Raw genomic sequence first — 19867 nt, forward strand, 5'->3', positions numbered from 1 at the left:
GGAATACCTTAAAAAGTGTCCTGCTTATTGGTCAACTACCCAGTGACCTGGTGGGTGAAGTAAGATCTACCATGGATTTCTATGCCATGAATTTCTTAAAACATCATCTGGCTTTGCTCCAAAATACCACATCTTCTAAAAGCAAAATAAAACTACTGTTCACACTTACTAAAGGTTGCTGGGCCTATTCCAGAGCACAGTCATTTAAAGCCCTATTTGAGCTTCGTATCCAAGCAGAGCACCAGTTCCCTGTAGCATTTATGTATTGAATATATCTGGGTCACCCTACCGCAGGTGTCAAACTGGCATTGCCATGTCGTCACATTGTCGAGGAGTTTCTGACACTCCGGCGAAGCACAGGTGGTTCCAGAGGAGGCTGACACACATGACGTATCAAGACCTTTTCCCCTTTTGCTAAAACGGTGGGCGTGGCTAGCGTGTGATGCATCCGGCCTGCGGGTTGTAAGTTTGACACCCCGGCCCAACTGCATTCCCTCTCTCAGTCAATCCTCCTGTATTGCTTATCACTCCAAACCTCCCAACTATCCTCCTTAGGGGTTGCCAGCAGGGGTGGACTGCTGGGGATTCATGAGAACCTCTAGCTAAGATTCTTTGCAATTCGGAGAACCTCCCAAATCCCACTCCTGGCTGGCCCCACCCACCCCGCCCCTCCCAGGAGTCCCCATGTGGCCCGTTTTGGATGCAGGTAAATGCAGGGTGCGCGTGAAGGCTTGGGGAGGGCGAAAAACAGGCTTACCGGAAGTTTGGGAAGGCCAGAAACGGGCCTCTGGAGCCTGGGGAGGCCGTTTTTGCCCTCCCGGAGGTTCAAGGAAAGGCTCTGGAGCCCGGTGGGGGGCAAAACACCCGCTCCCCCCCCGCCATGATGCAGGAGGCTGACTAGACCACGCCCACCATGGCCAAGCCCACCCAACAACCGGGCAGAGAACCCCTTGCTAAAATTTTTGAAGCCCACCCCTGGTTGCCAGTAGTAACTCCACATGGCATTTTAGAGGCTTTCCTTATTCAAGCCAACCTGACTCCTTGTCTCTTCTGTTCTGTCAGTGAATACCAGTTGGGAAAACATGAGATGTACAGGAATGAAGCAACACATAAAAACACTTGAACACAAAACCTTTGGCCTTTAGCGTTAACAGAGGCTTACGCCAGGCATAACTGCCGTTATCACATACTTTTATTTTTGCAAGTTCTGAATTAAAATTTGGGGAGCAGTAATATTTTTGTAAAAAAATTTAATAGTAAGACAGACTATATACATTGATGATATACATTAAAATATTTTCAATTAATTTATTTTATCAATACATGGTTATATTATTAACAGTACAAAGTAACAGTCATCTGTACCTTGTGGAGGGGGGTGGGGAAATGTTTTAAAGTGCAATTTTGATGCCAGATAGCACAGGTGGCAGCCTTAAACGTTGTTCAGCCAGGCATGCCACCGTACCTTAATACCCTAACAGCATAAGAAACTCAATTGGAAAAAAAAATACAACTCTTGCATATTTATCAATTTGACAACCATAAAAACTTGTGGACTTAAACTCCCAGAATTCCCCAGGCAATTCTTACGCTGGCTGAGGAATTCTGGGAGTTGGAAGACCACAAATCTTAAAATTTGCCAAGGATGAACAACCCCCCGTTTAAATCAATATCTAACAAGCAAATTTAAATGAAAAATTTAAAAGAATATAAACTTGCCAAGTGATTAAGAGCAGATGCTTTCCTGCACTGGACTTAATATTTCAACTCACTGATTTTTCTGCTTGCTTCCTTTTTCCCTTTCAAATTCAGCAATCTGATTAAATATATTGAGTAAGTTCTGAGGCAGCTGTTTTTTAGCACCACTGCCTAATGGTTCTTTCCCGTTCAGCAAAGCTTCCTCATCTCCTCCTTTGGCCCTTGGAGCGTCTCTTTCCCTGTTCTTGGATTCTTTCTCACATTTACCCTTGGCCGCCTCGGCTCTACCATCCACATTGTATCTACTAGGTTCATTCATCCATCGACTGGTATACTGTTTGTAACGTTCGGCGGATTTGGAAGAGTAATCCGACCCCGTGGGGGACGTGGAGTACTTGGCTTGGCTTGGGCTGAACTTGTGATAACCTTCCCTCCTGCCCGGTTCTTTTTCCAGCCTTCCTGAATCACTTGCCTTATTTCTGTCATCAGCTTGTCTGTGGTAGGAGCCCGTGCTATCCCTCCTATTAGACAAAGCTCGGTCTGATCTACTCTGTCTTTCAATCTTGCTACTACTATTTGCCCAAGTCTTGGAGTGATGGCGGGAATCTCTAGAATCTTCAAACTTACCTCCACAGAGGTCATCTTCGGCATACATCTTTAAAAACGCGCAATCCCCTTCTCTGTTCCTTACCTCGGGTTTCTGATTGGCTAGCCTGTCTTGCCTCGCTAACAATTTTTCCACTTCGTGCTTTTGGTTAAGGAAAGAAGCAGAGGTATTGGCGGGAGGGGAATAGCTGTCCTCTTTCCCGCTCGGATGGGGAAACATCCTAGAGGTGTGTTTTTTAGAGCTGCAGGAGGATTCAGACCGGTTCCGACTCCTTTTCTTACGCTTTTCGTTATCGGAAGAGGAGGAGGAAGAGGAAGAGGAGGAGGAAGAGGAGGAGGAGGAGGAGGAAGAAGACTCGTCTGATGAAGGATCACAGGACGAAGAGGAAGTTGACTTTTTTCTTTTCTTCTTCAACCTAAAAGTTTTAATTCATCATGAGGCACTGCGATTAAATTTCACAATGGGGATGTGCGAAAGTTTCAGCTGCTGAGCTAACAAAAGTTTGGGTATCAATAGGAAAAAATACGAGGACATTGTTTGACTAGAAGGGCAAAACTCTGGGTTTCTTTCAACTAAATGAGTATACAAGTTAGTTTTAAAAGTTTTCAGGCAGGCATACCTGAAAACCCAACTACTACCACTAGACTTCATGTAGAAGAGGGTACACATAGCTCAGGGTTGAACTGTGGAGTCCTTGGTGCACTCTGGGCTTGCTTGCTTGCTTACAGACATTCCATTACCCCACTAGGTAACATCATCAGTGTTATTGAGTGTTGGGTTTGCTCCCTGTTTATAGACAATAGCTTGCCCTGCTACCCTAAGCATCCTAGAACAAGCTTAATTCAAAAGTGCTATAGAATTCCTGGAAGTTTAGCATTCAGACATATCAGTTATCAACATACATATAGAAATAAACCATGTTTACACATCATTCAAAACAGACAATTAAAAAACTCAGAGTAAAACAAAACAAAAAGCCAGAACAGATCCCCTCCAGCAGCCAATACCCAGATAAGCGGGGATTAACAACAAACAAGCAGAACACCATATCCTAATTAAGGAACACCAAAGAGGAAGTCACACCTCCAACACTGGCAAGACAAGCTACTATATATAAACAAGGAGCAAACCACACACTCACCAGTACTAAAGATGTTATCTAGTCAGGTAATGAAACATCTGCAATTAAACAACCAAGCTCAGAGAGCATCAAGGATACCACAGACTTCATATTTTTCTACTACACAGAATCTATCATAAGATCAACATTTCCTATCAGAGACCAGAACTACATTGTAATGTTGCATATACATACATACATATGTACATACTAGACATGCCTAGTATGGATGCATCCTGAGGACTATCTGTACATTAGCCAGTGTGCAACCCAACAATTTCCATGATACCTGTATTGTACTGATACCTGTATTGTACTGATATTCAGTACAATAGCAATAGCAATAGCAATAAAGACTTATAAGAGCCATGGTGGCACAGTGGTTAGAATGCAGTACTGCAGGCTACTTCTGATTGCCGGCTGCCAGCCGTTCGGCAGTTCAGTTCTCACAAGGTCAAGGTTAACTCAGCCTTCCATCTTTCCGAGGTCGGTAAAATGAGGACCCAGATTGTTGGGGCCGAAATGATGACTCTGTAAACCGCTCAGAGAGGGCTATAAAGCACTGTGAAGCGGTATATAAATCTAAGTGCTATTGCTATATACCGCTTCACATTGTAAACCGCTTAGAGAGCTGTAAAGCAGAGTCAGCATATCGCCCCCAACAATATGAGTCCTCATTTTACTGACCTCGGAAGGATGGAAGGCAGAGTCAATCTTGAGCTGGTCGGGATTGAGCTACCAAACTGCTGGCAGCCAGCAGTCAGCAGAAGTAGCCTGCAGTACTGCATTCTAACCACTGTACCACCATGGCTCTTCAGGGGTCTATGACAATTCGCCATAGCCAACTTTTTATGGCCAACTTTCCATGGCCAACCTGATGCAGGACAACTCGCTGCGGGACAAGAGTTACGCCAATATCAAAGAAATGGTGAAATAGAATCATTAAAGAATGGATGCAAAAGGAGGGACAGAATGATATGCGAATGGTAAAAATTAAAATAATTTTTCATTTATTTGAAATAAGTAAATAGAATGGTTAGATTGTAGTGCAGTGAGTTGTCCAATGGCAAGTTGGCCATGGCGAATTGTCCTGTGGCAAGTTGGCCGCAGCAAGTTGGCTGTGGTAAATTGTCCCATTCCACTCTTCAGTACAAGTGATTATACTCTCATATGTACAAAGCAGCAAGAGAAGAAATTAATTCTGCTATTATTTCTGAGTTGAAATCCACACATCTTAAAAGTTGCCAAGTTTGAAAAACACTGCCCTAGAACCAGGGGTGAAATGTTCCCAGTTCGGACCAGATCTCCCAATCCTGTAGTGATGGCAGCGAGTGGTTCGGAGAAACAGTAGCAAAAATCCCTCCCCCCCACGTGCCGAGCTGAGTCGCGCGATCATCAGGCTTTTTTATTTTATTTTTAAAAGCATTTTTTCTACAACCTCTTTGGCCGAAGAGGTTGTAGAAAAAATGCTTTTAAAAGTCTCTGACGATCCCAGCTGAGTTGCCTGATCGTCAGAGGTTTTTAAAAAGCATTTTTTTAACAACCTCTTTGGTCGAAGAGGTAGAAAAAATGCTTTTAAAAGTAAAAAAAAAAAAAAAAAAGTTGGCCACGTCCACTCAGTCACATTACCCCTTCCCACCAAGCCACGCCCACAGAACCGGTAGTAACAAATTTTACATTTCACCACTGCCTAGAACTACTCTTTCATTGTAAAGTAAATTGCTTGCAGTACCTTCTTTATAAATAAAAAAAACATTTGAGGAAAAAATATCACATGAGAAAACAAAAAAGCAGCATCAACAGTGAATTGTTATTATACTTACAGCATCAGATTGCTCTATGGTTTATGTAAGAAAAGCTGTATGGACACACACAGGTAGGTATGAGACACTAGATAAATTAAAACAGGTTACCTTTTTTCTTCTTTTAAGAGTTTACGCAGTTTTTCTGCACTTGTTTCTACTTTCTTTTCTTTCTGCCTCTCTTCTTTTGCAGCTTGTTTCTCTCTAATTTCCAGAGATTTCTTTTTTAAATCCCAACATCAAAAATATGGTATTAACAAGTTATAACAAATGAGTCCCATCCCAACCCGCAACATACAAAATTTACAGAGATCCCAAAGGAACCATGTGCAAATAAAATAAAATAAAATAGAAATATTAAAGGAAAAAAAAATAATTACAAAGGATGGTTAAGCGATAGGAATGAATGAGCATGGTATTTACAGTTCATGTTGTAGTTTGTAGCCCAAATTTTAAAAGGCAAAAGAGAAGAAGAAAAAAAAAGTACAGGTTATTTGGTATCCCGTAACCCAACATTAGCAATCCGGGAAGTATGAATGGAAGGTTAATATGGCAACCAGGAAAATAGTTGGTCACAAAGAATAATCAACCGAACAGAAATTAATAAGGAATGTGCCATTATTTGAATTTAGACGTAAAATGCAATTCCCATCAAAACAGAATTGAAAAGGGCCATGTATGAATACAAACCATGTGGCAACGGTATCACAGCCCAGTTTGATGCACAGTTTACACACGGAATCGTATTCCACAGGGGTTGTTGGTGATGAGCAGCACCAGAGAGGTCAGACACAGCAGCAACAGTTCCAGTTCGGAGGAAAATGCATTGGAGAGAAACGTATCATCAGTATTACAGGAGAACACCCTGCCAGGCCTTGTATGTGCGTGCTCAGAAGGACGTTCTAACTACTGGACCCCCACCAAGGAAAGCAGAGCAGAAGTGGGCATTTTATCCCCTTTTTTTATATTCAAACACTTCCATTCACCCATTACTTTTTTGCTGTCACATTAAATGGAAAAAATTTGTGGATAAAAAGACATGACCCCTTAACACTTCTCACATGTACCTCTCTTCACCTCACAGAAAACGTTGCAGACAGGCACATACACAGTTGACCCACGGCCTCTTTCCAATACGCATTATAATAATTAACAACAATAAAACCTCCGATCCACAAAATCCTGGTTAATAAACAGCAGTAGCAATAGCACTTAGACCAGAGGTCGGCAACCTGCGGCTCTGGAGCCACATGTGGCTCTTTCATCCCTCTGCTGTGGCTCCCTGTCGCTGGTCGGCTCCACAATTGATAGGGCTTTCGGTTAGGACAGGTAGAGGAAAAAGGATGCCACGCTAGGAGGAGACTCTATGGTGGGGGGAACTGGACTTCCGGTCAGCTCCAGAATTGATGGGGGGCTTCTGATTAGGACCTTTGTGGCTCTTTGAGTGTTTTAAGGTTGCCCACCCGACTTAGACTTATATACCACTTTACATCCCTCTCTAAGCGGTTTACAGTCAGCATATTGCCCCCAACAATTTGGGTGCTCATTTGATCCACCTCAGAAGGATGGAAGGCTGAGTCAACCTTGAGCCTGATGAGATTCGAACTGCCAAACTGGCAGGCAGCTGGCAGGCAGCGGAAGTAGCCTGCTGCGCTCGAACCACTGTGCCACCATGGCTCAATTTTTGAAGGTATGCCAAAAGTTAACTCTGTAGATCACAGATCTTTATAAACCATATTATGCCCACGATTAAAATGCTTCAGGGCTGTGTATTCCGCTTGCCTGCTCCGTCAGGTGTCCCTGACCAAGGCCACGTGAGATAAAAAAAAAAAAACAATTTAGCTTTGACTAGTACAAAACGCTTCCTCAGGCACAAGGGATTGCAGACCAGAGGGGGGTGGGGGGGAAAGTCCAACACGTAATTTGCTTCTTGAGTATGACATTGGCAATTTACTTTAGTCAACTAACAGAAAGTAAAGAATCACCTGTATCTGTTGACGGAGCTTCAACAAGGCCTCTTCAGCTTCTTGAAAGCTTTCATCTATGTTTAAAGCCTTCTTGTAGTAACTCTCGGCGTTCAACAACTTATCTTCCTCTTCCAACCTGACAAATGATTGTAAGCGCACATGAACCTGAAGTGCTTTACGCTTAATACATTTTAAAGAATGCTCTTCTCTTAGCCTGACTCAACCTTTCTTCGGATGGGGACCTAGAATGCAATTCAGACCTCAATAGGGACAAAGTGGAATAGGATGGATCTACTCCTGTAATGTGGAAGGTTTGTGGCTGTTCTGTTTTAAATTTGCAAACTCTCTTTTTAAAAAACAAAACAAAACAAAACACAGATGTTCAGTTAGTCCTCAGTTTACGACCACAATTGGGACCAGACTTTCCATTGCTAAGCAAGGCAGTTGTTAAGTGAATTGCAACCAATTTTACGAAAGTCACAAATGTGATTTCACATTACCCAGGGAAGCTGTAACTGTTTTAATATATGTCAGTTGCCAAGCACCCAAATCATGTGACCGTAGGGATGCTACAATGGTCATACGTGCAGGGACTGGTGGTAAGTAACTTTTTTTTCAGTGGCATTGTAACTTTTGAACAGTCACTAAATGAATGGTTGTAAGGAAAGGACTACCTGTATTGCAATGCGGTGCAGGTAGTCCTTGAATTACGACCACAATTGAGCCCAAACTTTCTGCTGCCAAGCGAGACATTTGTTAAAACGAGTTTTGTCCCATTTTATGACCTTTATTGCCGCAGTTATTAAAGTTAGTTGCACGGTTGTTAAGCAAATCTATTTTCCCCATTGACTTTGATGGTCAGAAGGTCGCAAAAGGAAATCCTATGACTCCGGGACACCGTCATAAATACAACCCAGTTGCCAAATGTGTGAATTTTGATCACATGACTATGGGGATGCCACAACGGTCGTAAGTATGAGAAACGGTCGTAAGTCACTTTTTTCAATGCTGTTGAAACTTCGAACGATCACTGAATTGTTGAAAGTCAAGGGCTACCTGAAATTTGTATTCATCAACTACTATTCCAAATTCATTTTCACATGCAATATTACCAAACGAGTGTCAAGGGATCTCAGCTATCAGTTACCTAACCAGGGAAAAGATTTGGGGTTAGGATGTTTGATAGAGGAATAAAGACGTGTTCGGCAGCTGTGAAGCATCCACATTCCATTCAGATAAATCATTAAGAAAGGAACTAAGAAAAGGAACTAAAAATAAAACTGCCAACAACATAATGTCCTTTTACAAAATGATGGTGTCGAGCCCAGCTCCCGGGCTTGCCACTGATGTGGGGGAGGGCAATGAGGTGAGGGAGCCAGCCGTCGCAACGGCAGGGACAGTAACAACCGGCCGGGATGACACCTACCACTGTATGGGAGGTGCTGGAGAGCTATTGCGCCTCTCAGCTGGTCCCAGATGATCAGTGACAGACCTGGGTGGAGACGGGAAACCCTTGCTCCACTACTCTGTTCCACAGCTGTGTCTCAGGCGACAGACCACCACAGCACAGCTGACGGGCCGTTACAAGACTGGCAGGGTTCTGTACACTGGGGGGTGGGGAGGAAGGTCGGATCGGATCGGACGGACGGAACATGGCTCGGCACAAACCATGGCCACCTATGCCGGATGCTGGCGGGGGATTAACATAAGAGGAAATGGGATAATAGGGGGATAACCATGGCTAATTAGGGGGTGGGTCCGTAGGATTAAAGGCAGCGCTGGAAGGCGGATGCTCCCAGCGCTGACTTCACATGGCTTAATGCATTTAATGTGACTTGCCTATTTAGGAAAGAAAATAAAGACACTTTTGCTTCGTGACAGCTTTGTGTCAGCTTTATCACTGTTCCAGTCAGGCTGGCCCTGACAGATGGAATAGTCACATCTAGAGCAGTGTGTAACCTAGTAATGATTGCCTTTGATATAGGATGGTTAACAGGGCTGGAAAAATGCAGAAAAGGCAGCAACAATGAACATATGTCTCAAAACGCTTTCACTACAAAAAAAAAAAAAAAAAAAAAGATATGAATGTTTGGGATACTTTAGTTGGGAAAAAGCAACAGCAGGAGTAGGCTATATCTCCTACCTCCAAGCACTTTACAGGCATATAGTTGATAATTGAAAGAAACACAAAGCCAGACTACGGTGGAGTTCAGCCTGACCCAGTGAAGTTGTTACGTTCATAACCAACTTTGCTGCATCTCAAAACCTGATTAACATTCCTCCTTATCTCCTTCATGAATAAACCCTCCTGAAGGCTACAGGATCCAGGCTCTTTTGGCATCTACTCAATACTACTTTGATAGGGGAAACACCGATGAGCACAATTTTGGAGCCACCTCTATATCCACTTCATTGCTATGCAAACCAGCCCACGCTTAACCGGCTTGCTGATCAGAAAGCTGTTTTTATTTCGAAGCGCAAAAACAGATGGCGGTAAACAGCGCAAGCAGATATAAGTGGGGAGGTGAACAGATGATTTCACACCAAGCTGTGCTCCTGAATTAGCTCCACACACAGGTCTACCCAAGTTGTCCTTTATCTTTAACCAGGCATAAAAATATAGACGAGGGAAAGAAAAACGTAAAATGCACGGAATGGAAAAACGATAAAAAAAACACAAGGCAACACTTACTGGCCTCCGCGTTCAACAAGCGTTTGACAAAGGTATTTTCTAGCATTTCTGTGTGTGGGGCACTGCTCTAAAGCAATTTCAAAATCCTCAATTGCTTTATTCAAGCTTCCCTTTGTTGCATAGCTAGAAGAAGAAAAAAAAATACCTGTAAGTATATCTACTTTTCACTGGCTTGTGAAATTATTGGGTGGCAGACATAAAAAAGATACTTACAGTGCTCCACGGGCTACTAAGGCTTCAACATTTTGGGCATCTATTTCCAATGCCTTGTTGTATTCATTCATGGCATCAACATGGCGGCCCTCTTTAAAATAATCAACACCAATTTTTACACTAAAAATAAAATTAGTTAAGTTAAGATTTCAATAAACCAACAAATACCTTTATGAAGAACGCAAGTTAATTAATCACGACATTAAAAACAAATGCCAATCATTAATTTTACAACTGCTTTTCTCTATCAGACTTGCAGGGTTTTTTCCCCAAAACTATTTAAAAACCAAAATTCAGAAAAGACAGTAAGAAACAAGGAGGGTCTTTGAGGAATTATTTAGTGTTTATCATTAGCCTACAGTTGAAAGACTGAACAATAAATTACTGCTAATAAAGTACAGGTAGTCCTTGACTTAAGACCACAATTGAGCCCAACATTTCCATCGCTAAGCAAGACAGTTGAGTTTTGCCTCATTTTGCAACTTTTCTTGCCACAGTTGTTAAGTGAATCAGGCTGCTTGTCAGAAGGTTGTAAAATGTGATCACCATGACCCCAGGGCATTTATGACGACCCCAGATGACCCCGGTCGTCATAAATGAGCCAGTTGCCAAGAATCCTAATTTTGATCAAGTGACCACAGGGATGCTTGCAATGATTGTAAGTGAGAAAAACAATCATAAGTCACTTTTTCCAGCGCCGTTGTCACTAAACAAACGATTGTAAGTCAAGGATTACCTGTAATACCACCCTTAGCACCACATAAACCTTTAATATGGCTGAATGATAAAACCGTTATCTGCTTCCAAAATTCAGGCAATGCTTTTATTGCTCTAGAAGAAAATGGTTCTTTCCCAACTTCTAGAACAAGAAGTTGTGGCCCGTCAGCAGTCTGTGCAGTTAGTAGCTGATTCCAACAGCAAGGAGGCTGGTGCTGTGCAGCTGGTGCTCGAGTCAGACAATGAGGAGGCTGGAGAAGATGTGGTGCCAGAGGCAGGGATTCAGCCAGGGCCTTCAGAACCCCCAGAAGCTTCCATAAGTGAAGAGGAAGAAGAGGAGGAGCCTCTTCTCGATGCACGAGCACGCAGAGCTGGTTAAAAGGCAGGAGTGGCTCCTCAGGAGGAGGTCTCCTCGAGAGTAAGGCTTGGGGCTAATTGGCCACTCCCCTAGCCTATTTAAGGAAGGACGACTGATGCAATTTGCAGGAAACAACTTCGTTCATATTCCTTCACGTCTTGATTCCAGAAAAGTTTGATTCGGCTCTTGTTTCTCTCTTATCAGTTTTCCTGCAAATTGCTTCTGGGCATTCTGCCAACCACAGTAAGATTACGGTTATCTGAATTAACAGCCCTTGTTCAGAAAAGACTGATTTAAACTGTATTTGTGTTCGAACAACTACTAAGAAAGCTCAGTAGTAGTCCTTAATTGTACGGACTTTGTGTGTGCTGCGTTCTTTGGGGTCTTTAAGACTTGTGGTCTTCAACTCCCAGAATTCTCCCAGAATTCTCATAGCTGGCTGGAGAATTCTGGGAGTTGAAGTTCACAAGTCTTAAAGCTGCCAAGTTTGAAGACCTCTGTTCTAGAACTATCTTGTAATGAAAACAAAGGTGTGTGTACCATTTTAAGGCCCACGAAGCAGATTGTCTTTTCCTTAACGCAACAGCAAAATCCTCTTCATTGAAATTTTTGCTGGGGGAAAAAAAACAAAAACAAAATGTTTAATCAATTAGTCTCTTTATAACCTGTCCAAATAAATAACAAATCTACTGGAGTTGTCTCGCATCACACTTGTGTCAGAAGCATTAAGGCACTTCCGGGTTACAAGGATTAACCAGTGACATCACTGTTGCCTGGCGGATGCCCAGTTGGAGGCTCCTTTCATGTCCCTGGCAAGAGCTAGAGTGAAGGATGGGAATTCACCCAGGCCCATGGCAGCACTCAGGTCTTAAACACAGGCTTGTTAACCTCCAAGCCAGTGTCCTCATCACATGAGCCACTATACTCAGGAATTGTCTAATTCTACAGTCAGGAAGAGGGACGCGGTAGCTCAGTGGCTAAGATGCTAAGCTTGTCGATTGAAAGGTCAGAAGTTCAACGGTTCGAATCCTTAGTGCCGCATAACGAGGTGAGCTCCCATTACTTCTCCCAGCTTCTGCCAACCTAGCAGTTCGAAAGCACGTAAAAAATGCAAGTAGAAAAATAGGGACCACCTTTGGTGGGAAGATAACAGCGTTCCGTGCACCGTTGGCATTCAGTCATGCCAGCCACATGACCACAGAGACGTCTTCGGACAGCGCTGGCTCTTCGGCTTTGAAACAGAGATGAGCACCGCCCCCTAGAGTCGGGAACAACTAGCACATATGTGCAAGGGGAACCTTTACTTTTACCTTTACCTTACAGTCAGGAATGTTAACCAAACAGCCAAATTTAGCTTACATTTGGTGTTTCCATCCGATTAGATTATGCTCAACTTTCAGTGGTATGCAAACTCGCTTTGTCTTGTAGTATAGTTGAAATAGTGATTAACTCTGATAAATTTTTTTGGCACTCTTTTCCCAGCAAATGACGGAAATGTCATTTTTAACCAACTCCTCGTTGAAGGAATTACTTTTCGGTTAAGTTGTTATTTATATACCTTTGTAGTCCTCTCATTAAGGAGGGGGGGCTGGATTCCTCTAGTCCTAATTTGCTTCCTAGGAACTCCACTATAGCAGGATTGGCAAAGCCCAAAGAATTATGCAAAACTTTCTCGTAAGTTTCCAAACTACTGGCTATGTCAATACTCCTCCTGAAAAAACAAACAAAAAGACAATCATGAACTGAGATAAAACAGTATTTTCTCTGTTCCATCTTGCATTACCAACGTAAGAAGAAATACCAACGAAAAGATTTGTAATAAAGTCCACCCCTCTTTAGATCGGCGGTACCAAATTCTTCCACTCACTGACCCCCTTCAGGAAATTTTGCAATGTTCCCCAGACGTACAAAACATTTATGATATGAAAACGACTCTAGAGTTGAAACGACTCTAACTGAAGCCATAAAAGTTTCTTGTTTCGTTTCTCAGTTGCCGTGCTTGCGGGGGGGTGGGGGGGTGGGAGGGAGATTTTTGGAATGTAGAACGTTTCCTTTCAGAGTGCCAGACATAACACTGATAAGGCTCATGGGAGCTGAAGCTGACCCAGCATATCCTAGCAACGGCAGGAGGGGAGTACCGACAGGCTAACGTGATCTGGGACACAAAGGGGTGGTGGTGGCCAGAATCTATCTTTTAATTATACCAAAGCGGGGGAACTATTCTGAGTTGGCTTGATTTTTGAACGTGCCGATATGTTGTACCCAATAAACAAGATCTTTGAAAAAGCAACAGCCTTGAACTAATTGGGAGCATTCCTCGGAACCATGACAAAAATACATTAATAAATACTTCCTTAATAGTGCTACAAAATAACTGTTGAACTCTTGAATAATCCCATCGGTCCATGTAGGTCGATAGTGACCACTTTGGGAAACTGTGGTGGCCTGTCAGTTGCTGCCCCCTCCAGCAGTCGAATCAGCTGAGGAGGCAGCGTGGGAGTGAGGGTCAGCATCAAGGCAACCTGAGAGCTCCAAGGGGGAAGAGGGAATGAAGCTGGCAGAGAGAGAGAGAGACAGAGGCAGAGCCTGGGCCGTCCATCAGCCCTCAGATGGAGAGTCAATGGTCCCCAGGTCTGGAGGTGGCTGATGAGGAAGAAGAGGAACAGCTGGGTCCAATGCCTGATAAACGGATGCGCAGAAGGCAGAGGAGAGAAGAACAGTGGAAATCTGTGGGTCGATCCTTGGGACGGAAGAGCCACTGCTGCTAGCGAAGCCCCACCCTAGCTCTGGGGATAAAAGGCAGGGGGCAGAGATGAATAGATGTGGCAGACAACTATTCCTCTCCCTGCCAGACAGACTTCTTAGCCTGCGGTGAAAGAGAAACTTTTTGCGGGGGCTGCTGGTGCTAATAAAGGAATCATTGATTTAACTACAGAGGGTATGTCGTGTTTGGGGAACTGGGTCAGAACAGAAACCCTGTTTTAGATATATTGTAGTGTCTCAAAAATCAACTACAGGTAGTCCTCAACTTACGAACACAACTGAATCCAATATTTCTGTTGCTAAGCGATACAGCTGTTAAGTGAATCACTGCAGTTGTTAAGTTGGTTAATAGGGTTGTTAAGTCAATCTGGCTTCTTCATTGACTTTGCTTGTCAGAAGACTGCAACCATCATAAATATGAGCCAGTTGCCAAGCATCCAAATTTTGATTATGTGACCAGAGGGATGCTGCAGTGGTTGCAAGCATGAAAAAGAATCACAAGTCACTTTTTTTTCCGTGCTGTTGTAGCTTTGAATAGTCACTAAACAACAGACCGTAAGTCAAGGACTACCTGTAATGTACTTCTCTCAGAAGGCAGTTAAATTTATAATTTATAAGTTATAATGCAATTTATACGCCGCCCCATCTCCAAGGATTCAGGGCAGCTCACAACGGTAAAGATGCACAGTTCCTCATTAAAAGCCAATATAAAATTAAAATTCCAATTTAAAGCAATTTAAAATTCATTAAGAAACCCCCCATTAGTCCAGGCTGCGGAACAACCAGGTCTTCAAATCGCGGCAGAACGAGCGAAGGTCAGGGGCCATCCAAAGCTCCAAAGGAATGTGACAATAGAAATGAGATTCTATTAACTGGGTTTTATTGCTGGGTCGCTTCTGACTAACAAGTTTCTTTAGTCAGCTCCATAGATTTTCAAATGGGCTAAGGTCTGGGCTATTCCCAGGACAGTCCAGCAGTGAAATATGATTATCTTGAAACTCCAGAAAAAAGTGGTGTTATTAGCCATCAACCCTCAAAAATACACTTTTCCCAAAAGATTTCCACAATTTTGGCCACTACTGTAAAGTGATCCACTTAAGTTTGGCAAGATACAGCAAAATTCGCTTAATAAATGTTTTGCTTAGCAACAGAAATTTGAGACTCAATTGTGGTCGTAAGTCAAGGATCACCTGTATATAATAAAAAGGTTTCTTTAAATCACACAAAAAAGTACACCTCATTTCCATTTCCTACCTGTAATGCACAGGCAAATCTTCAGAGCTGATGACTCCTAATTTGGTATTTGCTAAGCTGGGAGATAAAGCAGACTTGTGCAGTGATACACTGAGCTTTTCATGGTAGCGATCAATATCCTTGATTGCAGCTATTAAAAACGGGAGGGAAAAAAAGACCAGACTTAAAGAGCAGAAAACAACGTAAAATATACTTTAGGGCCAAATCTAAGAGCGATGATATACACTTGCCTTGGATAAGGTCACCATTTTGATAATATGATAAGGGATCCCCATGGCTGCTTTGGGAAGGCACATCTCTTAATGGACAAAGCGCCTAAAATAGAAAACATGTAATTCCAAAAAAATTAGGGATAGACATACTCATGTCTCATTTCACAAAGAAATACTGAAGATTTGCAGGACATCTATGCGGGAGTATTACTTTCTAATGTTTTAAAAGCTGGATTTTTAACTCCGAAGTTTGAGTGGATAACTGCTGGTCCGCCTAATAAAGGAATCTTTGAGGTAACTTCAGAGGGTTTGTCATATTTGGGGAGCTGGGTCAGAACATAAAATCTCTGACTTACCGTGATTTCTAAATCTGCTATCTCTCGCACTACGCCGCTTCGCAGGCAGAACAGCACCATGAAGAAGCCAAATTCGCGAATAGAACTAATCCTTCCAATCACGATGTCACCGCGTTCGATATCCCGGAAAAAGAGCTCCCGCCTCTCTGCGCTAGGGATTTCCATAAACTGCTCCAATGGTGGCATAATAGCATAACAATCTTTGGTAGATGCGAATTAAAAAAAAACAGTTTTAAATACCGAAACACTACAGGGATTGCCAGATAATTTAAATGGTAACGGTCATGGACGCAAATCACATGCAATCGCACTGAGATTCAATCCTATTGAATTAAATGAGTTCACTTTTGAACGGACGTGCTTTGAAACTATGGAATGTGCCATTACATAAAAACATTAGAGCGCATTATCCAATCATCTTGAAAATCTGCTGGGGAAGACGAATACAAATATAACAAATAATACGTACTGCTGAAATAGATCTGCTTCTGACTTTTATAAAGACATCTACCAACTCACTGTGGAAGCAGATAAAACTTCTGAGTTAATCTAGCTAAATTCTTACCTTTCCTTTTTTTATTTTTCTAATTACTGGATTAAGAACATAGTACAACTGACAATATTTCAAATTATGAACTTGATTCTATTTTCAATGGCACAAATGCTTTTGAATCTAAAAATTAGTCCACTCCTATTGCAGAATCTAAATGGTATTCCTTACAAGTGGCACTGGAAAAGCTACAAGAAAAGTTAGTATACATAATAATGATAGGGGGAAACACCCAAATAAACAGGCAAAAGTTATACTTTATATTTCTAATTTGAAGAAATGGGGGAGGGGGGGAAGAGAATCATAGTTTATTTATTTATGCAAATTATACGCCATTCAATTCCAAAAGGGAATTGAATGATTTACAATGACAGGCAGGCAGGTATGTAGGTAGTAGGGAAGGTAGACAGACGTACAGATAGTCCTCATTTAGCAACCATCTGAATTTACAACAGTAATGAAAAAATTACTTTACAACCAATTCTCACATTTACAAACTTAGCAGGTCTGTAAAATAAAAGAAAGGTGAAAATCTTAAGCACAGTCGTCATTTTACTTAGTGACTGCTTTGTTAGGAACCAAATTGCCAGTCCCAATTATAGTCGTTAAACAAGGAATATCTGTATTCCTTGTTTACCTAGAATACCTTAATTCTATCAAATAGAATTAAAAGTATAAAAAAAATAGCCAAAACCATTACAGAGGGCTTGTATATTACAAAATCACAATTTTATAGAGATTTCTACTATCGGTCTACTATCTATACTTCCTAAGATTTATGTATCAATTCAGTTGATTCAATTCCTGTGAAATGCTCCAACGTTTATCTTTTTAGATCTTTACATCTCCAATTCCAAGCACTGCTCAAAAGATGCACATTCATAAACGTGTCAAACCATCATCTGACGTCATTCTCTTACTTTCATTCTCTTCATTTCCATCTTTTACTATTGTCACATTTGTTTTCCAAGATTGAGAAAAAAGAAGATCAGCTTTTTTTGAAATGAATTGTTGAATCTCAATATTTTCAATCCCTCTTTCTTTTCTGAAATAGAAGAAAACATATCCATAAAAACATGCTTTGCCAAGGACCTGGCGATTTATTTGATAACCAAAGCATAACTATGAAAAGAAATATATCCTATTCAAAACCATTGTTATGCTGCTTCTGGTAGATTCCAAATAGCTGTTTCTTCATAATTATAAATCTACTTATTTTGCTTTGCCCTCAAAACACACTGTCTCATATCCAGCTATCTGGAGAAGAATGCCTAGTCAGGCATTCAGAATTGCACAAAACATATGCTTTTGTTTGGCACCATGACAAGCAAAGGGGGAAGCCAGATTCACCAACTTAACCCCTGCAGTGAATCACTTAATAATAGTGGCAAGAAAGGTCATAAAGTGGGACAAAATTCACTTAAGGACAGAAATTCTGGGCTCAATTCCAGTCGTAAGTCAAGGACTATTTTTTTTGTACGTACGTATATTCAGGGTCCTGGATTTTAACTATCACATATCTAAATTAAGAAAGGAAACAATGGGGAAAAATGGAAACCTCTGTCAGTTCCCAGCAGGCTGCTTGAAAGCAGGTTCGGTGAAATGACCTTAAAAACACCTAATAAGGGGATGTCTGTAGAGATTCTCAGTCATCCAGGTCACTGTTGTCCCAAAGGTGATTTTATTCTTTTTTTTTTTCAGGAGGCAATTGGACTTCCTTGTTTTTTCTTTTGAAGACGTTTCGCTTCTCATCCAAGAAGCTTCTTCCGTTCTGACAGGATAGTGGGGGACAGAAGGATTTATACTCCTTGCAGACAGCTGGTTTGCATCCATTTAGAGGGTCGTTGAAGCACTTGGAGGTTTATCTGTGTCCTCAGGGTCGCCTGAGTACTACTCAGGTTCCTGTAGTCTGCAGTTTTTCCTCTGGAAATCCATTCCTACTCCCACACCATTCAGAAGGTGTTCACCCCAAATTGTATAGCTAAAAGTCTGTAGAGACTCTCAGTCATGCAAGTCATGGTTGTCCCAAAGGTGCCTTTTCAAGAGGCAACCGGACTGTTTTTCCTTTTGAAGACATTTTGCTTCTCATCCAAGAAGCTTCTTCCGCTCCGATAGGATAGTGGGGAAGGATTTATATTCCTTGCAGGCAGCTGGTCCTTTGCATCCTTTTAGAGGGTCCTTGAAAGCACTTCTTAAGAGCAGAGGTGGGCAACTATGGCCCTTTTATGACTTGTGGACTTCAATTCCCAGAATTCCTGAGCTAACATGGCTGGCTCAGGAATTCTGGGAGTTGAAGTCCACAAGTCATAAAAGGGCCATAGCTGCCCACCCCTGTCTTAGAGGGTTGTTGAAGCACCGAGGACACAGATAAACCTCCAAGTGCTTCAACGACCCTCAAAAAAAAAGGAGGCAAATGACCAGCTGTCTGCCTGCAAGGAGTAGAAATCCTTCCATTTCCCCACTATCCTGTCAAGAGCTGAAGAAGCTTCTTGGATGAGAAGGGAAACGTCTTCAAAGAAAAAACAAGAAAATCTTGTCGGTCAGAAAGGTTGGCAGTTCGGTGGTTCGAATCCCTAGTACAGGTCTCCTGCGTGAGCAGGGGGTTGGGCTAGATGACCTCCAAGGTCCCTTCCAGCTCTTGTTTACTGTTACAGTTGCCTCCTGCAAAGAAAAAGAAAAGAAGAAAAAGCACCTTTGGGACAATAAGGAGATGCTACCTGAGTTACCTGTGAAGAAGAGTCCCTTGCCAGTCCTGCGGGTCCATATAAGGCGAGGCACAGCTGGGGACAGACGTTGCGCTCTGCATATGATCAGAGGCACCCTCACTTCGCGAGGGCTCCAAAAAAGGCTGAGAATGGCAATTGCCCCCCCCCGCCCCCACCCCACTCAAGGGAAGCAAAGCAGCCGCCAAGAGCAGACCTGACTCGTCTCTTAAGCACGCTCCGCCCCACGTTCTCAAGGACACGCCCCCTCCGGCGAAGCCACGCCCCCTCCTCCCACGGAGAGGGCGGGGCCGCAGACTTCGGCTCACCTAGCTGACGACAACGATTCCAGGCCGGCCCCGCCCGGGGGGAGCAGGCCGCCGAAGTCGGGATTGTCCTGCTGTTCGGCGTGGAGCAGGGAGAGCAGCGGCGGCCCGTGGAAGCCCAGTGCCTGGCGAAGCAAGTCCCGCTCCATCTGTCAAGACGACCGCCCACCCGCTGCACCCTCAGCGGCGGCGGCGGCTGCTCCTCCCCCTCACGCAGACGGAACGCCTTGACCCGGAAGTTAAACCTTTCGCAGCGTTTCCCTTTTTCCGTCCCTTCCCCGTTCCTCGAGCAAGAGTTGACGCATGCGCCTTATCGGGCTATCCAAGGGAGGCGGAGCTGACTAAGAATGGGCGGAAGAGGCCTGAGGGGCGGGGGAAAGCAGGGAGATTGGGCGTTTCTTGTGCTTATTCATGCAGCCCGGGGAACTTTGGGAGTTGAAGTCCGGACATTTTTCAAGCTGCCAAGGGTGGTGTAAATCAGGGGTCTCCAACCTTGGCAACTTTAAGCCTGGTGGACTTCAACTCCCAGA

At 43.0% G+C, this 19867-nt stretch overlaps 1 protein-coding gene across 1 annotated transcript; it reads right to left on the reverse strand.

Moving 5' to 3' along the window:
• Positions 1-1233: 1233 nt before the first annotated feature.
• On the reverse strand, positions 1234-19486 carry TTC14 (tetratricopeptide repeat domain 14). Its single transcript, XM_070945728.1, has 12 exons — positions 19341-19486; positions 17230-17354; positions 15760-15959; positions 15422-15506; positions 15192-15321; positions 12733-12885; positions 11715-11786; positions 10100-10219; positions 9887-10009; positions 7213-7330; positions 5339-5448; positions 1234-2720 (listed from the first exon to the last, which is right to left on the reverse strand). The coding sequence occupies exons 1-12, from the start codon at positions 19484-19486 to the stop codon at positions 1769-1771; spliced, it is 2334 nt and encodes a 777-aa protein (XP_070801829.1). The 3' UTR covers positions 1234-1768.
• Positions 19487-19867: the final 381 nt, after the last annotated feature.

The sequence above is a fragment of the Pituophis catenifer genome, unplaced genomic scaffold (genome assembly GCF_029215685.1).
Source record: "Pituophis catenifer annectens isolate HBS135680 unplaced genomic scaffold, rPitCat1.0.hap2 SCAF_6, whole genome shotgun sequence".
Lineage (NCBI taxonomy): Eukaryota > Metazoa > Chordata > Lepidosauria > Squamata > Colubridae > Pituophis > Pituophis catenifer.